The sequence below is a fragment of the Apus apus genome, chromosome 1, assembly GCF_020740795.1.
Source record: "Apus apus isolate bApuApu2 chromosome 1, bApuApu2.pri.cur, whole genome shotgun sequence".
Classification (NCBI taxonomy): Eukaryota; Metazoa; Chordata; class Aves; order Apodiformes; family Apodidae; genus Apus; species Apus apus.
The window spans coordinates 2,738,878-2,761,533 of record NC_067282.1 but is presented as its reverse complement, the minus strand read 5'-3'; the positions used below and the strand labels follow the sequence as shown (position 1 = coordinate 2,761,533).

Here is a 22,656-nt window from a genome sequence, read left to right as displayed (position 1 = left end):
GGAAAGTCTTATTCCAGCCTCTCTGGATATAATTTCTTATTATTTCTTGGTATTATTTTCAGGCTCCCCAAAGCCCATGGCTATCATCCCTCCAAGCTGCTCTGACAATGCTTATAACTGTCTTTATTTCCCAGGGCCCTGCAAGCAGCAGGTTTTGTGTTGCCTGCAGCCGAAATGCTCCCACCACTCAAGTCAGAAGGTGAACATCCCAAGACAAGTGTCAGGCCTTGGGTCAGGTTATTGAAAACCTAAACCAGAAGGGATTTCTCAAAGTATTTTATATCACTGGTTTTGCAGCCACACAGGTTTCTGGGCGTAAGGCTGAAAGGGGGATCTCCCCCATATATAAATACCTGCTGGGAGTGTAAAGATGATGGAGTCAGACTTGGTCAGTCTGACCAAGGAAAGGACAACAGATAGTGGGCATGAACTCAAAAACATGAAATTCCATCTAAATATAAAGATGAATGTGCAGATGGTTACACTGGAACAAGTTGTTCATTTTCCATCACAGGAGATGTCCAAAAACCACAACTTGACATGGTCCTGAGCAGCCTGCCCCAGCTGACCCTGCTCTGAGCAGCAGGGTTGGACTAGATGATCTCCTGAGGTTCCTGCCAACCTCACCAACCCTGTAAGCACATGAACAGTTCCCAGCCCTTTGCTGTGTGCAGGTCTCGGGCACCAAGGAAGTTCCCTGCAAGGAAGGGATGCAAAAATTCCTGTTTTCTCCACAGAAATTATATATCACACAGAGATTTATCTTCTTGCAAGAATGGGAGATAGCAGAGCAGATTGCAGCTCTGAACTAAACTTCCAGGGAAAGCAGCTTCCCAGGAACAAAGAGCATTAGGAAAACAGAGACTTGAAACAGACACCAAGCAAAAGACACCCTGCACGTTGACTTGCACTGCTTTTAAAAGGCTGGAATATCAAAGAGTAAAGTTGGCAGTTAAGGATTAACCAGGCTGCAGGAATAGTCTGCTCTGACCAAACACCCAGCTCAAATGGTTTTCACTTCTGGAGACACTCAATGGCCATGGTGGCTGCTCCAGCAGGGAGAGATTCACTGTCATCTCTAGAGGCACCCAGCCTGCTATGCACTCCAGATGTAAATATATATATATATATATATATATATGCAGCATTCTTAACTGCAATAAAACCCTGTGCAATGAGACTTGCAGAGCCTTTAGTTGGCCTCTGGTAGAGACTGATGTGAAGGAAGTCCCAAAGTCCCAAGAGTCCTGTGAGCCTACAGGACAGTTCTGGCTGACAGCTGCAAAAAGCTGGATCTGTTACCATTACAGACAGCAATTCCTGAACAGCATTTGCTCTGAGTAACAAATTAGCCAGGCCCTCACACTAAGGATTGTCAAAGCTTTAGCAAAAGCTCTGTCACAGAGGATTCATGCTAGGTAGGTCTGTGCATTTACATGACATGATTCAATGAGCTTTAAATGTCCCTTCCAACCCAAACCATCCTATGGAGTCTAAATCCCATATGTAGTCCATGAGAGACTGGCTGATGTGCCTACCACCCTCTGAAGGGTTCAGTGATAACCCCAAGTGCTCATGCTCCTCATTACTCCCCCCCTCTTAAGGGACACGAGTATCTGCTCTTTATGACAAAATCCATTCAATAAGGGCAGTTAAGAGAAAGGAGGCTCCCAGAAAATTTCAGTAACACTGAAAACTCCCTGAAAGATTAAAAGCTGAGAAGAGCATCAAGGTATCATGGCAAAAAACATCTGCTTTTCAAAAGTGGCCCAGTACTGGGCAAAACCCAAATCATATGGAATTTTCAGTAGGACCTGGAGTATTTATTGGACAACTCTTAACAGTCCTAGACTCCAAAAATTATGCTGTTACTCTTCAGTTCCCAGTGTTTAAAAACCTCTTCATATCTTCCTGCCTCAAATAATTCAGACTCTTTTTCACTGGAAAGGATGAACCAGTTCCCAGGTACTCATCCTATTTACAACACTTCAGTAACTTACCCGTCAACTGAAAGAGAACATAACCCACCACAACCCAAGATCACCAGTTACCTCCACTTGTCACTTACAGATCTGGCTGCCTCCAAGTATCACTAAGTGCTATTTTATTAATAGTTTTAAAAATGAAGATATGAATGGAAGTGTCTAGTTCATTCCCACCTCTCAAGGTATGAGGTTGCTGAATTTTAACCTGCAGCCCCTGTGTTTGTTGGGAGAGCAAAGGCTCCAAATGACAGAAATTGTGACAGTCCCTAATTAATTAACCTTAATTTTGGTACTGATTTTTTCAAGTTTCCTTTTCTATGCCTCTGTACCTGAGCAAAATGCCCCTAATTACAATTTCTTCTTGTGCAGGAACCCCCAAATACATCTTAAGGCAAATCTTTCTCTTTGATAAACCATGTTAAGCTCTGAATATATGATGGTGCATTTCTACTGGAAGAAACCAGATTCACACATTTCCAGGACAGATTTTGGGCAGAGGAAAAACTCTTAAAGCCCTTATAGCCTCCTGCAGCACAGCAGGAAACCTTGCATGAGCTGTCAGCAATCAATTCTTCATGGCTTCCATCATACCCCAGGAAAGGAGCAAGTCCTGAGCCCAGCATAGACACACAGGTGTTAAAAGATATTTTTTCCTATACAGACAAACCTCTAAAATAGTCCCATTTTCCTAGTTCCTTGTCTTAAAGGATTGAATACTTCCAAGCTGAAACCATTTGCCTTTGCAGGGTACCTATGGGGAAGCATAACCACTTTCATCTGTGAAACCCTTAGACTTCAGGAGCTACTTATACACTACAGACAAAAGAAGATAGTCTTCATTTTCCCTGAGTTTTGATTTTTTTAAAAGCTCTTGGCTGGTTTGACTTTTTTTTACCTCTTACCTATTTAGTCATGCATTCTGTTCAAAGGGTCCTCCACATGAAGGCAACACAACTGCAAGTAGCTTCTGGTTTGCCCCAAAACTCCAAAAGCTCATTTTGTCAGTGGGAGAGACTCAGACTGAAAATACTTTTCCCCTGATGGTTAAATCTTTTCAGAAAATGTGCAATCCTCTGCACACATCTTTACAGCACACAGGATTCTCCCCTTGCTTCAGGAGTTCCTCTAACTTGGTCTCACTTTCTTAGAATCCTTTTTTTAAAAAAATAAATTAATTAATTAATGTACTATTGCGGTGCCAGAGAATGTGTGTTAAAATGCTGAATTCAAAGTGACTCTTTAAAGCTGTTTTACTTGCTCTGCAACTCTTCCACAGCTTCCTGCTAAGTTACAAACCAATTATCTGCTAATTCCTAGCATCAAAGATCATCATCACCATAGCTCACCTTTCTTCTATTCCAAGGAGGGACATCAAATTCATTTCTGGAAGGAAGATGAGGCTTATTAGGGAGAAGGGATATGCAAATGTTACCTTGCACACTGATGTTTTATTTTTAGCAGCTCAGTGCTATTTATAAGGCTGTGAGGAGCAGATATATGGCAGCAGCAGGATGAAATAAATATCCCAGGGGCAGGTATGAAAAATCTCCACATCTGCAGGGCAGGACAAAAACCAGGCAGTGCTGCCTGGAGCTCATGAAAAAGGGGAGAAGGCCAAATACTCCAAGCATGCCTTCTTAAAATAAGAATGTTGTCAAATGGCAAGTAAATGGGGGGGGGGAAAAGAACATATTCACCCTAAATTTTAGCTCATCCTGTATATTCCTTATTATTAAAGGTATTTCTGTGGTGAAGTGCTGGAACAGACAAACTAAAAAAAAAAGAAACTGAAAAAATTCAGCTCACTTTGGGAAAGCATTGAGGAGTTTCACAAATTAATGCACCTATTGTAAAAGTCCTTTTACTAAGTTTCTTAAATGAACTTAGATACCCCCACCTCGTGCTTCAGTTTGCCAATCTGAAAACAATTACTTCTCAAAGCCACACTAAAGAGACCTGCTACCTTCAAGGAACAGTCAAATAGTTCCCTGTAGTTGTTCACACCTTTGCTGTAAAGTTATCACTAAAGATGCAAACAAAGTCTTACATAAAACAGAGTAAGTTGGACCAGAAACTCAACACGACAGTTAATGCATCAGGAGAATAATAAGTGTCAAATTCACCTTATGCCATTTCTTAGAATAGCTTTTTGGCTGGAGAGAACATCCATTCACCTAAACCTTAGACCATAATTTAAGGCAAAGTTCTTGAGCAAAAGTGCTTAAGAAAAATCTTGCTCTACTTTATATCCTCGTGGTATTTTTAGTCCTAGATATCCCAGGGACACTCACAATACTGCAAGAGCCCAGGTGATAATGAAAACTGACACAAGCCAGAGGAACTGTGTGGCATCTGACCTGGGATTTTCAGAACTGCATATGGAAAACTACAGCCTATTCCTTACCCTGGTATCTGCAAAGCAGACCAGACTCTTCCGTCCCACCAGCAAGAAAATCTGTATGAAATTGCTTTTTGTCATTCTGTAGAAATGTGGAACTTTCAGGACTTCAGGGATTGTAACTTGGTCACTCTTGCTGGTCACTGTCATTTCACTAAAACAAGAGTAAAAGCTCCCAAACAACTATCAAAACCTGAACCACCTTGGATGGTTGTGCTGGTTTTTTTAACTAGAGAAAAAAAAAATATGGTGTGTTCCACTCCATAGATATTATTCTCTTCCATCCTGAGCACAAAGTACAGCAGAAACCAAATCAATACCTATTCCAACATAAAGATAATGCAAAAATAATTTGTTTCCTAACCCACTATTCCAGCATTCGCATGGTGAATTTATCAGAACCCTTCACTGGAATTAACTACATTATTCATTATTTTGGAACTAAAGCTGATGGAAAAGAAAATAGAAAGGAAATTTAAAAAGGGTATGAAAGTCACAGGGACTTAATTTATAAAATAATTAGGGTTAGATGAAAAAACAACAGCACCATCTAGGGGTTACTGCATGTTCTTACACAGGTGGACACTGAAGATGAGATAAAATGGCATCTTAGGTGTTGCATTTTTTAGTTTTGAGTTACTCTAGTTGGAATTTAATCTTAAGTACAAGATCAACAGTAAAATCACAGCTTAAAAAAAAAAAAAGACTGACGCCAAAAAGCTGTATTAGACTTTGGATGAAATCTACTTACAGTAGCACTTCAGCACCAAAAAGTGGGCAGTTAGGCTGATAGATGTATATACAATTAAACGATATGTCAAAAGTCTTAAAATGCTTAGTTATTTATAATGAAATCTATACAAAACAGTTAAAAACGTGGTTTTTTTATATACATTTGGGAAAAAAAAAAAAGGAAGTATTGTCTTCATTAGCAGAATGTATTCACACTGGTTCTTTGATCCCATCTGAACCCAAACCCCTCTCTGCGGCTTGTAATTATCACAAAAACCCAATGTATTGCTTCAACAAGCCAAGTCATAAGGCTAATTTTCTGAAACCTACTACTGTATACTGATTTCAGCTTTTAAACTCCCCCCCAAATGGTCACTTTTTTAAAAAAACAGCATGTAAGAGTAAAACAGTTTTAAAAGCCTTCGCTCACTTTGAAATTCAAAGGTTCAACTCGCAACGATGCTGAACCACTTATCCCCAATTTTGAAAAACTGATTTATAGCAAAATACCTTCCACCCCCCCGCCCCACCCTGTTTGTATTAGAATTTACACACCTGCCTGTTTCACAGGAACTTTTTAAACAACTTTGCCTCACTTAAAATTTTATATTTAAATAAATAATCAAAGATTAACTAGAGCAGACGAGCACTTCACGTGCTTAAGGCACACGGAAATGCCTCATACACAGTTGCCCTACTTGTAAAGCATGAAAACAAAAACCCACTAGCAAATCCACTTTGCTAACAGTTAAGTGATTTTTGCTTATTTCCAAACATTCACCAATGAGAATTTAAAAAAAACCAAAACAACAACCAAACTAGATTTTTAGGCTTATGAAAAAAAATCTTAACTGAGAACAAGTGCAAGAAAGCGAACCAATTCCAAAATTCCTGGGGCTTTTCCAGCACTGTCAGAGACACTTTTTTCTCTCACATGCTATTTAAAAATACAAATATTTATTAAACATTCTCTTTTTTTTCTTTTTTCTTTTTTTTTTAGATGCTGTTTTGCTCAACAGCTAACAAAAAGACACAGCAAAGTCATGATCCCTTTTCACTGAAAGCTGTTTTCAGTATCTGGGCAAGGGTTTCAATAGCAGGAGCTGTAGGATTTGCTGCAGATTTGCTTTTATCAGGAGTACATTCCACTGTCACAGGTTTCCTAAATCTCAGTAACTACATCTTTTTTTTCTTTTTCCTTTTTGGAACCATTTTTAAGATGCAGCATTTGCAATCCCGTCTTGTTAAAACACACTGATGCTTCAAGGGTCCAATGAACAACTCTAATTGGCAAAGTGCTCTAAGACATCACAATACAAAGGGCATCTTGGATAACTCAAAATCCCAAGATATTTTAAAGTGCACTCCAGTGTCCCAATTCCTTAGGATTGTTCAGCAGAACTTCGAGAGGGGCTGGGCTCAGTGCCATCCTCAGTGCTACTGTCCACATCTTGCTCCATCGCCGTCTCCTCATCGTCGAGGCGCTGACTGGTGAAGTTGTTGAGCTCCAGGAGCCCGCTGGGTTCCACTACCACATTGGAGCTGGAGTGACAAGGGATGGAATAGTGAGGGAGAGTCTGAAAGAAAGGAAAGATTGAGGCTTTAACACTCACAGTTCTCACAGGTCAAGGCATCTGCGCAAGCGCAGGTACTCATGGAAAGGGAACATTCAGTTTCCAAGAGCAATCTTCCCTGGCTAAGGCCCCGTGCACGTTACACTACATTAGCTCAAGCTTCAAAGCTCCCTTTCACCAGATTGTGAAAGATAAAATTTGAATAACCCTGCTCTTAAGGCACTAATCTTAGCCTTGGATCTTCACGGTGACAGCATAACCAACAGCTAAACCAGGGATGCCCACCACCTGTCATTCCATGAGAAGCAGACATAGTATTTTCTTCAGCCTCAGCTTCTTTTTTTTCAGACAGGACATCCAGATACAAGGACTAGCTGCAGTTCTGTGGACAATACAGTAAAAGCTCCAGCCCTGCCCTGAGCTGCACAGGGGCCAAGGAAACACAATGAGATCTAAGGCATTTCTTTCTGCTTAAACTTCCATAGGCTCTAGAAACTGAATCTGCAACTTTATACAACTGAAATTCTGGGGAGTATTTCATTTTTTAAACAGGTCATAGCACCTCATAAACAATACAAATTCTCAAAAGATACAGACTTGCAGTAAGATAAAAATATACCTTTGCCTATTTAAGGAAAAGAGGCCTAAAAATGAGTAAAAAAAGATTTCTGCAAAAGCAAAGTGGCTGCAACGAAGATTTTACAAAGTAGCACAAAAGATTTCAAAGCTCTGTACATAAATTATGTCCCACGTCAAAAGCATTTTCACTGTAGCACAAATATGATACACAGCAAAACCATTTCAATCCAGGCTATCATTTGTGTGAACAAATTCCAGGCCAACGTGGCTACAAAGACTCATATTACACCAGTATGAGTCCTTGGGTGACTGAAATACTTTCTAAGTTAACATTCTGACCATGTGTTACAACATAAAATATCATCTTTAAGACAGCAGAATCAATGAAAATATTGTCAAGTCATGCAATGGCTCAAAGCATTTAGGCTAAAGATCAATAGTCATTTTACCTCAGAAGTGGTAAAACTGGTTATAAACAAAGTTAACAAGGTTTCTTCTGAATCCAGACCTTATTTGCTCAACTTTCCCAGCAAGCAAAACCCCACTGCTTCATTTTTTGCACTAATTTTATACTCTGAGGTAACACGAGTAGTCATTTTGAAAAAACTCCAGATCATAGTTCCACAGTAAGTGTTGAAGGTCACATTTTTAAGCATTTCAAAGAAAAGTGCTTTGTAAAATGAGATGAGCTTGGCTTGTTTTCTTAACAGAACAAGAAAGAAAGACACCGAGGGAACGATACAGCGCTGGAGAAACAAGCTCAATTTAAGAACAATTATACACTTTGAAGTTGCAATCCATTACAAGCATAAGGGCAGAATTAAGAGCCAAAATCTGGGGAAGGAAAACAAAAACACTCCAAAATTGTTCAGCTGATATCATGACATTAGACACCAGTTTGCTCTGCTCAACCTTTGCCTTATGCGCTCTGGTCTTCTCTTACCTGGATAACAATTTCTGATGAACTCTCTTCAACTTTCTTTTGTGATATATTCTGAATGTGTATGAACTGGTTTGTTGTAGGCATTCCTTGTGCATCGAGTTTCCTCTCTGTTAAAGTAGGGCCAACAGCAGGAGGACTTGAAGTGGATTCTGCACGTGTCTGTTGCTGGGGGATGGAAGTCGCCGTCATCCCTACCGCGGTCACCCTCGGCACCTGGGTAGAAGGTGACGACTCTGCTTGGCTAGCCAGGTTACTAGTGGACATGGCCTTGTTGGGGGGCTCCACTACCATGTGTCCTACGTTTGGGTCACTCTGAGCTTCCACCATAGACACTCTCAAAATATCTGCTACTGCTGTCTTCGCGGGTGCCTGCGTGGGAAACAGGCTGGTAACCGGCAACGCCAGTTTGGGCACAGAACTGTCACCTGCTACCTTGGAAACAGAAGGAGGCTGATGCCCCTCCAAAGTTATCTTTGTAACACTGGATCCTTGCGTTATAATTGGAGGCTGCACCTGAAAATCAAATTTTTGTTGTGCATGTTACAGCTAGATTATTATTGTTATTAATTAATTTATTATTATTTGCTGTTGTTAACTGAAAAATCTAATCAATATTTCCAAGGACAGTATGGCACAAACAAGATACTTGCTATTAGGAAGACAGTTGAAACTCAGTGTTTTAACAAAGGAATTAGCAATTATATGGTAACAGTTAATTGAAGCCTGGGGAAAAGCAGCTTTTTAGGCTGCTAGATAAGGATTGTAGCAGTAATAACACCACAGCAGCCTCGTTTTCCTTTGGGATTTACATCCCCATGTGATGTTTTGTTAAACCTTTTTGATTTATACATATTCCTGTAGAAGGCCAAAAAAAATTTAACTGTACTTTTCTGGAGTTAAACACGATTATTTTTATATTTTTTTTTTCCACTTGCCTCAGTCTTTACATTTTCCTCTCCAGAGGAAAATTAAATTACTCCTGTAACTTCAGGAAGATGTAAACTACAAAGGAAGACGTGCAATGGAGAGCCTTAGAAGACTGCAGTGTATCCATCTTTATTTCCACAGAAATAAAAAGTGCTACTTTTGGAATGGAAAGTAGTAACGTGTCATATCTAAAAAATTAAAAGAAAATAATTAGGGACAAATTCCATGCACCAGTGGTGGCAGAAATTCATAAAAACTGTCCAACAAAACACGTTTGTGAGCTCTATGGATTATTATTATCATCTTTTTTTTTCCCCTAGAACATGTGCTTCTCTTTCCTAGTGTCAACCTTCTGATGGGGTAATTAATACCAGCGGAATGAGGAGTTTTCTCTCTTGCCAGGACAAAACACTGCTACAGCGACAGGGTTGGTGTTTTGATTTGTGTTGGTGTTTTGGTGTGTTGTTTTTTTTTTCCTTGAACAGCAATTTTGCATGCTATCAATATTCCGTTACCTGGCTTGCTGGCTGTTTCTCTGAAGAGGCAGGTAGCTGCATTTGACTCTGGGGGGGTTGGGGTTGCACGTAGATTTTTTGTGCCGTTGGTGCCTGTTGCAGTTTGGGCAGCTGCTGCGTGGTTTTTACTGCAAGCACCTGTACTACAGTTTGCTGTGGCTGGGCCACTAAGGTAGGGAGTTGCCTTTCTTTGGCCACCATGTGGTGGGGGGGGTGCTGTGCATCTGGTTTGGTCTGTGCTTGCTCTTGCTGCAGGGGGGTTAGCTTTTGATGCCTTATAGAAAGCTGGGGCATTTGTGGGAGTTTGTGCTGGATTTGATCGGCCTGCAGGTGGATTGTCTGCTTCTGCTTGGTCTGGAAACACTGCAGAGTTTTCACTTGCAGTTGAGTCTGTTCCAGCTGTGGTTGACTCAGTTTTTGCTGTTTTTGTGCCTGTGATTGTGTCAGGGCAGATCTGTAAAACAGGCCGGTCTGAGGATCTAAGGTGTCCATCTCTTCCACTTCTCCTTCCTCAGTTCCAAGTTGTTCACTGTGTTTGGTAAATGCAGTGTGACTGCTTAAGGCCTTAATAAGAATAAGAAGTTAGAGCAAGTTAGTAAAGAGAAATATAAATGGTAAGAATATATCACCTAAAATTAAATGTTAATGTTTCAACTGGACTACTTCAACTTATTTTACCATTACAAACTCCCAATTCATGTATAAAAACATACTCTTAAATAGATTTTCACAATATATAAGCAATCAATACCTATTTTTATCCTGTGTGTCTACGTAGTGTATCTCTACATGTAAACATTAAGTGCAAAACTAATCCTCAGTGGAGACTATGCAGCCCTTGTGTGTCAGCTTAAGGTTCAAAGCCCCTAAGGTTCCATGGCATGGACATAAAGCAGCAGGGATTAAGCAGGTGGTTGAACCAGTAGCTCTTCATTAAAGCCAGAGCCTCTCTGCACTATAAATTCAATCATTCTGACTCCTGAGAGTCTAGTCACTCCTCCATTATTCCTCCTGCAGCTCCCTTTATTACAGTCTACCCTATTTCAGCAGAGATCCCTTCTTTGCCTTTCTTCCTCAAAATTTTACTGCAGTTTTTCTTGGGCATTGCACAAACACTGATTTTTTATTTTTTTTTTTTTGAGGGATTTGAGGGAGCAAGAAATCTACCTTAATATGCCTTGTATGCCACAGTATTAATAAATGTTTAGCAAGATGAAGCAGCCTATTCAAACATTGGTGAAAATACACTTCCTGAAGCAGGTTTATAAGCCTAACACAGCACTGTCCTGGTCCACAGCTGAAGTTCCTACAAGTTAAAGTACTGCAGATTTGAGCAGGTCTTGAAAAAAGGCATCAAAGTGGCTTCAGTAAGATTCCCCTATAAGCTATGCTCATTTGTTTGAAGTGCTTGGGATCCTCACACCTCTGGTTTAAATATGATCTTACAAAAGTAAGATTCAGAGGTTTGCCTATTCACAAACTAAAGCCCTCAAAAGAAAAATACAGTGTGTGCTCTGTGTACTGGCCAAGATTTTGCTTCATCCCTCTTCCCCCTATGCTAATATCAATGTAATCTAAGCAGCCTAAGCCCTGGCAATAAAACACACAGAAGAAAGTAGCTTGCTGCTGTTGAAGAGATGACATACAGATAGGAAGAACTCATCTAGGAAGCACTATCTTTTCCACAGTGGCTGTTAATACCTCTTACTTAACAGTCTTGAGTAATGTCATTAACTGCTTCCCTTTTATCCCTCCATCAAAACAGGCAGTACTGAATTTCAGTTATTCACTTGCCCTGACACTTAGTGATTTCAGTGGCAGCAACATGATACATTCATTCAGAGCATGCCCTGGTCCTGTATAATTCATATCACTCACTACTGTTTATAGACTGTTTGGGAAAAGAAAGGGTACAACCTGCTGCATGATATGGGTAATGGAGCCTGTGGAGGATGCAGGGATAGATTTCACCACGACTGAAGTCTGTGTTGCTGTCTGCGACTGAGCCACGTGCTGCAGCAGAGTCCTCTGGGGCTGAGATGACTGCTGGTGGGGCTGGGACCTATGACTGACTGAAAGCAAAGAGGTCAGTGGAACTTCTCCAGAACAAACTGCAATACCTTCAACTATTCACTTGGCAGTTTCAAATGAAATCGTATATGAGTGAAATAAAGATCTGAGTACGAGAAACGTCTTTGACTGTATGCCAGCTTCTACCTCAAAGTGGAGATCTATTCTGAGAAGCCTCTTGAAGTAGCAACTCAGGGGTTTTGCTTTTTTCTGAGTTTCCTAAATAATCATGCTTGGTCCAAACCTCCTCTGGCCTCCTTCTCCCAACACACCAACTTCGCAAGCAGAATTTATATTCAGTTTTTAGCTGGGTTCTTTGTACAGCACCAGCATAATACTGTACAGCACATGTTACTCTGTGTTAAAAGCATCTGCACAATTGACTGCAATTAAGAACAGCAAGCCCTGCTCACTGAATTTCTACCAGTGATAAACTGCAAGGAATCCTCTCCAGACTATTGGCTAAATTTGAAAGATCATCAAGTAGAAAATGTTTGGGTATTATGAAAGCAAGTGAGGTTGATCAGAAAACACAGACCAAAAAATGCAGACCTTGTTATGGGTCTACATCACGTTTTAGAACAGTACCAGCATGAGTCATGAAGCTATGGTGATGGCTCTGTAATTAAATAGTGGGTTTATTCTGATTAAAAAACCCTCAAAGCATTCTATATTGCAGTCACTGCTAAGACATGAATCCATATTACTTTATGCCTGTCCATACTAAGATGGTTAATATTTGCTTTAATTAACTTTTTACTTACAAAATCGTTAATAACTGAAGGAGAACAAGCAAAGTTTCAACTCAGCTGTAACATTACTGAAAAATTTTCTAGTGACCTTCCTGCAAGTTAAAAGAAAGGTCATACTTTGAGTTAATATGATAATTTTACTTTCCCACTCCAAGAAAGGAGTTGGGCTATATCAGTACTGGCCTGCGTGCTGTGCCAGATCCATTATGGATATCCCCCAACAGTTCCTGCATAATTGAAAATTCCATTTAAAAATAAAGTTTCTAACCTATATGGTTGTGTAGATATTCTTCCGAATGTGAACCAATACAGTGTTGTCTTCCTGAGTCTGCAGACAGACAAAAAATGGTGACACTAAGATGTGTGAACTGCTCCCTTCATCTCGTGAGGAAGCACGTGCTGGATCCCAGCTCCCACACGCATTCAAGTGGGCCTAATCCTTTGGTCTAGGTGCACACTGGAAATTTCACAACAGGTTATAGACTCTTTACTATTTTACTACTTAATTTTAGCAGAAAATATAGCTATGTGGATTACTGATGAATCCTGAAAAGCACAAAAAAAAAAAAACAACACAAAAAAAGCCCCTCAATTACCTGCATTCCTTAGCAGTGATCAGAGAAACTGGGGGAAGGGCAAAAATCTAAGAGCAAAATAACGATAGTTTTGTGCTGTAGCTGAAACTGCTGCTTCAGAATCCTAGGATGGTGAAGGCTGGAAGGGACCTTAAAGATCATCAGGTTCCAACCCCCTTGCATGGGCAGGGACACCTCCACCAGACCAGGCTGCACAAGCCTCATCCAACCTGCCCTTCAACACTTCCAGGGAGGGGGCAGCCACAACCTCCCTGGGCAACCTGTTCCAGTGCCTTCCTACCCTCAATCATCCACTTAAGGGCCCTATTTTACATCAGCTCTTCCAGCATGTCCCAGCAAAATGTGGAACCTTGACTAGAAGCTCCATGCACAGGAGTCAGGGAAGATAACTGACTGTTAATTCGAGATCACTTTAACACTGTTTATTGTACTTTTGAGTTTGTTTTACAAGAGATCCAAGGGAGCACGATTTAAACATTCAAAATTGAAGCCAGATACAGTAAGTGTGTTATTTAAAAGAGCAACAATAACATCCCTAACTTAAATTTAGACCATACAAGGGATGGAAGTGAGGGGAGGAGGTATAGAGCAGGCAAGTGAAAAATCAAAATATCAGATGAGAAACGTTAACACTGAAAAAAAATATATATACTTATACATTTTAATATAATCAAGTTTTGTTCCTCTTTTCCAACGTGGATTTTCAACACACTTCATTTTCCAAATAAAGAAGGGAGATCAGTAATGTGGAGGTAAGAAATTAAAATGGAAATCAGGTAATTTGATCCTCTCACGTATGAATGTGAAGTGGCTCACACCTAGTGTTCTGGGATAGCAGGGAGCATCAGACAGAGCAGTCAAGGACTTCTACAAAATGGACCACCAGATAAGAGGAGTCAACAGTTTAAAAAGCTAAGTACTTAATCCCAACTATGATTCCAATTTTAGTAACTTGTTTGAAGAGTGCAAATGTATCAGTTCAAAACCTTCTAGCAAACAAAAAAAACGGGGGACTACATTAGCCTGCTAACTGCACACCTGGCATAAAAAACCCACTTGGTCTGGTTCTTTCAGCAAGAAAGATTTTGCAGATATGGGCTGAACTAACTGAAAAGTCTTGAGGCCTCTCAATACAAATAAAAAAAAAAAATACACAGTTTCTGTAACTTCATTTTCTACTTACCAGTTGTGATATATTCAGCAACTAATTCCGACTCTACTACAGCAATTGAAGGACTTTCTGGAGAATGCCTCTTTTCCTGGGTCATCTGGATTGGGACAGCCATTTGGCTCAAGTCAATGGTTGGCTGCCTTGGCTTTGATTCTAACTTTTCCTTCACTGCTTTAGAAGAGAAGAAAAACATAAAATAAACCTCCAACATATAAACCTCCGTAATAACATAAACCTCCAATATAAATGCAAAAGTTGAATTAAACAGTAAAAACTGTGTAAGAGGTTCAAACTGTGGTAGGATAAGAAGAAAGGAATCAAGGTGATTCAAGGTAAGTGCTTTTCAATTAGAAAACTTCTCACAAACTTGCTGCTTAAGCAAGCAATAAGCTTTGGAGTTATACTAAACAACTGCATGGGTTTTCACACCTGTTGTCTGCTGAAGTTCCAGCAAAGCTTTTATGGTGGAAGTAGCTGACTGAGATTCACTGGATACATCCTGGTAAATTATCGTAGGGCTTGTGTCCACAGCAATTTCTTGTTCTGACCAGTCTTGACTTCTTGAAGCAATCACATGAACTACAGGCTGAGAATCTGCTTCCAAAAGAACAAAGGCACATCAAGTCATTACAGAACTATTCTAGGTCAGAAGTCTCTTGTCCAACTTCTTGCTTTAAGTCAGGGTTACAGTTCAAAATTGTACCAGGTTACTCATTATCCATTAGTGTTTTGAACACTGCCAAAGACACATACACATTCTGCAACACTTCAGTTTTTATTACAAGTGACTCTTGAAATAAAACACTTAGTGTTATAAACAGTTTCCAGAGAAAAAAAGCCTGTACCTCAGTTTTTTGTAAAAGCTTTGTTGTGAGCAATCAAACTTGAGCAGGTTCTTTGTATGCTGAATATCCCTTGGACTGAACTCTTTTTCATAAGGTTTTATCAGTTCACAAGTTCTTCAAAAATACTTAAAATTATACTACAGACCAACAGCTGCAGAACAATACAGAAAAGGTGGCTGGAATGCACGTAAGTACATGTTTCCCTAAGAGACACTTGCTTTTATTTAATGCAGTGATAACACCCTATGGTCACTCCTGACCAACAGCTGGGTGTTATTTATGCCCTATTATTTATCCTCCTATACCACATAAGAGCAGCTCCATCTGTACCATGGCTGGAAGTCATGGCAGCACTCCCATCAGGATTGCATGTCCTGATGCACATATATGTGCCTATAAAAGGACCAAAATGATTGCTGATCACACGAGAGCTTCCAGTCATGCAGTGGAGAGACACTTCAATACACTGAGGAAAGAGTGTGGCAGAACAAGGGCTGCCAAAAGAAGCTGCTACTCTGCTCAGCTCTGGCAGACTCCCCAAAAAGAGGGAACAGGCAGGTCACAAGCATTGTTACAGGAAGTCAGAGCACAGCAAGAAACCATTATCTCCATTTCACAGAATGGCAGAATTACAGGGGTTGAAGAGACCTCTGAAGATCATCAAGTCCAACCCCCCTGCTGCAGCAGGAACACCCAGGGCAGGTCACACAGGAACATGTCCAGATGGGTCTTGAAAGTCTCCAGAGAAGAAGACTCCACAACCTCTTTGGGCAGCCTGTCCCAGTGCTCATTTCTCACATAGGAAATGGAGGCATACAGTAAATAGCTCATTAAAGATAAATAAAGCTATAAAGGAAGAGAACAGACACTCACTGCTTGCTAGCAGGTTGGGTGAAAACCTGTGCTAAAAGGAGACACAGTGAGTCATGAAACCAGCCAGCATGCCTGAGAGAGTTCATCTGTATTTTATGTGACACTAATACACACCTTGGGAACTCTGGGAGGACTCTGTAGAGGAAGAGCTGCTCTCAGTGTAGGTTTGTGGTTCTTCTTTGACTTCTGGGAGAGATGAGTTTCCTGTCTCTGCTACCCTTGATGCCTGTTGTAACGTTTCAGTCACCAACTGCCTGGTTTGTTCACTCACAACTGTTGCTTGAAACGTCACTGGCTTTGGTTTTATGAGAACCTAATTAGGAAGACAAATTTTGTGTATATTAAGAGCACTCAAGGAAAGATGATCTGAGCAATCAGAGCACAGGATGCCACACAAATATATCAGTGTAAAAGACCTACATAATATTAATAATTTACTGAAAAAAATCTACCTGTAAATTCAGCAGCTCTTGATTATTAAAACCACAAAGGCCAAATAAATGGCAATTCACAAGAATGTACTTCTTGCTCAGTAATTTGGAGTACTTAACACAATAAACCACTAAGCAGTCATTCAGGGCTGGAAACAACTATGGTGTGACAAGAGACAGCTAAACAAGTGAGCTGGAACATGCACTGCACTTGTAAGGACAAGCACCTCTCTTCTGCAGCCCACAATAAATATAGTCTTGAATCATCAAGACATGCAAAACATTACACCTGTTAATAGTTCAGTTATTTTAAATAGTAAGTGCAACCAGAGAAAAAGCTCAAACTGAGTGTCCAGAAATAAGCCAGATTCTCTGCATACAAGCCCACCAATTACACAAGGTTGCAGGGACAACCTGAACATACATTAACTAGAAAAGAACTTCAATCAAACTATCACATTTGATGGATGACCTTTGTCCATACTCTGCATCTTTATCCCTCAGCATCTAGCCATTAGCTGTAAGACTTAAACAGGCACCTAGAGCCATGACCAGACAGTTTCAGCTATGCAAAAGGCTTCATAAATCCTTTAGGCTTGCTCTAGGCCTCCAGAAACTGCTAACATGCAAACACTGTTCTCGAGAAAACAGTATCAAGACCACCTAATTACACCCCTAAGTCTCATTTCCCATAAACACACATTAATCCTGCAACAAATGTGGCAACACAGTGAAAACTTATTTACTTCCCATGAAAATTTAGGGGTACATGTTAAGACAGAAATGGGTCCTCACTGTACCTGCGTTTTCCCTTGCTGACCATAAACAATTTTAGTTGGGATGATTTTGGTGGCTGGCTGGACCGTGGACCCTATTCCTTTTGGCTGTGTAACAATCATTTTTGTGATGGGTCTTGTGGCAGTGATGATAGCAGGTTTTGCTCCTGCTGGCACTGCCTGAATTGTTTTCTCCCCCTGTAGAGAAGTCAAAGTTTACAAGTTAACTTAGTGAAATTCTTCAGAGAGACCCACTTCTCTAAAAAAATACACAGTTATAGGTGAGTGTGTGTACCATGAAATCAACTTGCTGCTGCTGCAACTAGATTTATTTGATACAAAAAACATTCAAAGACCAAGAACAAAAAGCCCCATGGCTCTGAATGGAAAAACTACCAAAATCCCCTTTTCCATTTCTTTACCTTTTAAACTGCTATGAAGGGGCGAACCAAAAAGAGTAACTAAAAAGACACTGGTAAGTTTTTACAAGTTGCTTCCAAGAACTCATGTAAGTTAGAACTTTCCTCAAATCCTTCAAAAACGTTTTTTTAAAACCTTACTTCTGCTAACACTAACTTTGGCAAGACATCTACAAAACCTGAACTGAGATTCTAACAAGAAATTATTTAAACACAGATCTTTGTATTGTCCTCATGATCAAGACATTCCTTATGTGTGGACATTTTTTGTTAAACTAAAAGTTTGTTTATTAAAAAAAAACCCCGTGGGTTCACAGCTGTTTCACAGGAAACACTTGACTTTGGAATAGTGTGGATGTATGACTAGACTCCTCATAGCTTAAGAAGAACAAAGACATTGAGAATGTTTTTCTTCAGCTCTGCACAGCATGAATCCAGATGAGGAACAACATTAGTTGCTAGGTCTCCCAGTATTCCTACCAATTCCCATCAAGTAGCTGGAAATCCCAAGAATCATGCTTGTTTCAGATAAATCACCACACACTGGTGGTTCCTACTGTGTAACAAAGAGATTTCCACTTCTGTGAAGATACAGCTTAAAGTTTTATAAACTGGGAAAGTTCAAAATCTTCACAAATAATATCCTAAAGGGCTTAAAGAAACCCCTCTGTACTCAGCTCTGCTATTCAAGTAGACATTTAAAGATTACACGATTAATGCACTAAATCTCACAGTTCCATTCATAGCTTTTAGTTACTAGCACTTCCAGATAAACCTGGTTGAAGCTGGAAACTCTGCTTTTAGTACATGTCAGATTATCCAAAAAAGAACTGAACACTACACAACACTCAGGTACAGGATACTACACACCACAGAAATTGAAAGCTGGTGGTACCTTTACTATCAAGGGCCACTTTATTTCTGCCCTTTACATCCAAAAGATAAAACAGTTGGAAATGCAAGTTTATCACACAGGACTGTGGGTTCTCAGCACAAAGAAAGTAAGATTCTAGTAATTTTCTTCTACTTAATACCTTTAGGATTACAAACCCCACTGGAAAAAGGGCAAGCTCAAAAGTTTTTGTTTTCCTTTAATTATGAGAACATTCTCAGCTTGTTTTAAGCACCATTCATATCCTGCAAAACGTACTTGCTTTTCAAACATCCTTGGCAACAAAGCATGCTGAATCTGTTAAGAAGCTCATGCACTTTTTGCTTTTAACAGGGACTTGAGCAGAATGAATGCAGAAGCCACCAGGCAGCCTGTCACTTGGCTATTGATTTGAGACTTAAAACACTTACCCCAGCATTCAACAGCGTTGTGACAACATTTTTGCCTGGAAGCCCTTGAATTGTAGTTCCTTTTCCAGTAGTCTTTTGCACAACAATCACATTGGGTTTGGATGTCATTGGAATGGTAGTGATTTTGGTTGTAGTTCCTACATTTTGGTGGGAAAAGAAGTAATGTACAGTTTATCACTTGTACATTTCTCTCTGTTACAGAAGCTGGTGAGTTATATAGGAATCATTGTATTTGGAAAGGGAATTTGTCACCCAACTCAACATATAAAGATTAGATGCCCACTCTACAGATATTTCACCTACAGTACAAACAGGCAGAACCAGGACAGAGTAATTTATTCTGTACCAGGCCAGTCAGACCTTTCTCACAAGCTACAGAGCAGACTAACAAAGGATTTCTCAGGCTAACATGTCAAACTTCTCAAGGGATAGAATTAAGGGGGAATGAGGACACCACTAATTCTCAACTCAAGGTCCTATGTTTGCACAGACAAGTATTCTTCTACAGGTAACCTCTGTAGAAGAATCCACATACCAAGAATGCATATCTAGTCAAGAGAAATACCAGCTCTTTCTGGCACTGAACTGTTGTAAAACAAGTGATAAGTAGTGGGTTGAAAGAAAGAAAAAAAAGAAAAATATGCTATTGTTTTAAAATCAGTTCTTGAATGTTAAGTTTAGAAGTATGTGGAGGGAGTCTTTTTTTTTCCTTAAGACATGTATTGGCTTTTTTCTGGTCCTCTCTCAGGGTTTCATTAGTTCCATTCCTTGTATCAGGTTTTTATTTACCTGAACTGACAGGTAATTCTAGTTAACCCTCCACAATCTCCACAAGAGTACATAGACCAATATGTAAGACATCAATGTTATCAGCCTGCTATTTCAATATCTAATCAGCTTTTTATCACACCTTCCACTTTCTCCTTGAAAAAAGTACCACTCAGTCACAGCAGAGCTGCAAACCCCAGGATCTCTCTCTCTATTTTCTACCCATTAGTCACTCCTGCAGTTACTTCACTAGGTATTTCATATTAATAATTCTATTAATTCTGGGAAAGGAGAGATCATGATTTACTTCATTCTAGTGATTTCAGAGGCACCTAAAGGCTGCTCCCTTAGTAAAACCCCAAAAACCAAAAATAAAGAAACACCAAACAAAAAAATCCCCCCCCAAAAACAACAAAAAAGCAGGCATTCTTTCCAAACTTATTTCATTATAATTGTTATTTTCCTTATCAAGACCAGCCAAGGGTTTCCCTGCATAAGCTGGTGCTCAGAAGAATAATACTTGTACTTGTGTATAAACTCACTAGTAGATCTAGAACTCATCATAACCACAACAGGCTGTAAAAGTTGTTCTTAAGGAAGCTATAGCCCTAAGTAACATTTTACAGAAACCAGGGTCTGAAAAACTGAGGCACCTCTAGCAAACACCATCCCACAGCACGTTCACTGGGTAGCATGTGCAGCAGCTTCCACTTGACAGGAGCTGACTGGTGCCACATCAGGTCTTTCCTAAGTGCCAATAACAGGACCTTCAAGTCATTTAAAGATACTGCTAGACAGGATGGACAGACCCAGCAGAACTGGCTGCACATGTGCACCTGGCTGAGAAATGCAGCAGAACTTCTCTGCATCAGCAATGTTCCAGTCCAAAACAGACAGTGAGAAAATGTCACTGGTGTGAGTGTGCTTGGTCCTGGCCCCAAAGAGACCCTGTATTTAGAGTCTATACTGGCCAAGAGGAAGGCTGGTCAGGAGACTAACAAAGATAAGCAGCAGAGTCTGCACAAGGCTGGGAGGAAAAACTGAAGTTAGAACATGGGTAAGGGAAAGACAGGCTGACACAAAGAGAAGAACAAGATAAGGTGGAGACTGCACAGCTGAATTTAACATGCACAGTTAATTTTTATTCTGGTTCCTTGGACACGCAGTGGAATAGAAAAGGGCAACATCCAGACTATAAAATGCTTTAAATTGGGGCTAATAGAGTTTTCTGATCATTCTGCCCTCTAACAGAGGACAGAGGACAATAGAATAGCTGTCCTCCTCTATGTTTCTCTTTTCCTCCCAGACTTCCCTCAAATGAGATGTTTCCTTCTGGAGGAAACACAAGAACTACTGCAATCCTTAAGAACACTTTATGTCCATAACTTCTACCCATTATTTTCTTCTTCACTTGCTATTTTTCTTCTGAATTAACTTCTTCGCCAATCAAGATCCTATACATACATTAAGCATGTAACCCACAGAAAAGCCCTAAACAGAGCAAGCCTAAAGTTGCTTTTGAAAAAAGTCTTAATATCGAAAGTATGCATGTGCCTACCAGAAACAATATTACTGCTGATAATCTTCCCTCCCAGAGTAGCCAGTGATTTTGGTACTACAGTGATGATGCTACCACTTGTAGTTTTCACATAAGTAGCAGCCCCTGGAGTTCCAGCCACCCGAGCCCCTATCGAGGGGCTCACTGCTGGTCGTGTATACGTTGCTTGGGTTCCTGTTTTAAAGAGAGAACAAGAAAGTTTGCTGTTAGAACATGATCCTCTAACTAGTACTTGTGGAAAAATTAAGTCAGTTTAGAAGAAAAGCTTCAGACTTTATTCAGAAGCCCCACACTGCAATTTTTTACCACCCACCGCAATTCTTAGCAGAGCAAAAATCAAGTATATCATCATAGAATGGTTGGAGTTGAAAAGGACTTAAAAGATCAATTAGTTCCAACCCCCCTGCATGGGCAGGGACACCTCCCACCAGCCCAGGCTGCTCCAAGCCCCATCAAACCTGCCCTTCAACACTGCCAGGGATGGGGCAGCCACAGCCTCCCTGGGCAACCTGGGCCAGGGTCTCACCACCTGTATGCTGACTTCAATTTAATGCAAGAGTTTTCTGAAGTATTTTATCAAATGGTCCATAACTGCTGTACTTTAATTCACATCCTTGTGCCTAAGATTTTAATTTTCAATAGATTTTTAGATTCTGCCTGTATGTTTGCCACTTGCTCCCTCAGATGCCCAAGACATTTGATTCTGAGGCATGATGACACTACCAGAACTGACCCCTTGCTCTCCTGGAAGACACACATACTCTCACCTCTCCTGTATGACAAACTGTTTATAAAGAACACTCCCAATAACTGGTCTAAATATCACTCTGAGAGAAAAATATCATTTACAATGATCACCCACTTTCATAGATTTAGCAGTACAAAAGAAACATCCTGACATACTATAAATGCTGCTTTTTCCTACCTACTCCTTCTCAGAATGGAAACAGAACTGATTCCACAAAATAAACTTACTCAAAACAATAACACAACAGCTACACAAACACTAATTCCATTCTGCTTGTACTGCTGCAGATAGTGCACTGCAGACCATAATTGCTAAAGATCACAGAGCAAACCAGTTTGTTATGACAAGCAAGTCGTGTGTTCAAAACCAAAAGAGCCCAATACAGGTTTTACAAATTTAACAAACTGCAAAACTGCTAGATATTTTATGTACTTCAGGATGTCTTTTGTGAAGTACTTCAAAAACTAAAAGGAGAAATAACCATTAGTTTATGCTAATATTCCCAAGCCACGTTAAAAATTCAAGAAGTAAGTCTTCTGAAAGCTAGGATAAAACTGCCTTTCAAGTCTTTCTCATACAAGTTTACCATCTGAACAGGCTGCATTATTTCTGATTTTTAATGATTAAGGAAACACAAATACAATTAGATCCCAAGAAAAACACTGGGAGTTGAAAATTCAATTTACTGGCCTTT

The 22,656-nt window shown here is 40.0% G+C and overlaps 1 protein-coding gene across 15 annotated transcripts in view; it reads right to left on the bottom strand.

Annotated features, from left to right (window-relative positions):
* Positions 1-3,180: 3,180 nt before the first annotated feature.
* EMSY (EMSY transcriptional repressor, BRCA2 interacting) overlaps positions 3,181-22,656 on the bottom strand; it is a 42,724-nt gene continuing 23,248 nt past the window's right edge. For 3 of the 15 annotated variants that reach the window (XM_051608650.1, XM_051608657.1, XM_051608659.1), the window contains 11 exons: positions 21,215-21,388; positions 18,889-19,025; positions 17,192-17,365; positions 16,075-16,273; positions 14,672-14,839; positions 14,255-14,413; positions 12,744-12,803; positions 11,571-11,725; positions 9,654-10,217; positions 8,212-8,724; positions 5,210-6,692 (listed from right to left, as the gene is read on the bottom strand). In XM_051608650.1, the coding sequence (XP_051464610.1) occupies positions 6,498-6,692; positions 8,212-8,724; positions 9,654-10,217; positions 11,571-11,725; positions 12,744-12,803; positions 14,255-14,413; positions 14,672-14,839; positions 16,075-16,273; positions 17,192-17,365; positions 18,889-19,025; positions 21,215-21,388 (2,498 nt within the window). In that variant the 3' untranslated portion in view covers positions 5,210-6,497. Of the gene's footprint in view, positions 3,369-5,209; positions 6,693-8,211; positions 8,725-9,653; positions 10,218-11,570; positions 11,726-12,743; positions 12,804-14,254; positions 14,414-14,671; positions 14,840-16,074; positions 16,274-17,191; positions 17,366-18,888; positions 19,026-21,214; positions 21,389-22,656 lie in introns of those variants that run through there. The other 12 variants (XM_051608655.1, XM_051608665.1, XM_051608652.1 and 9 more) reach the window with 11 other exon arrangements.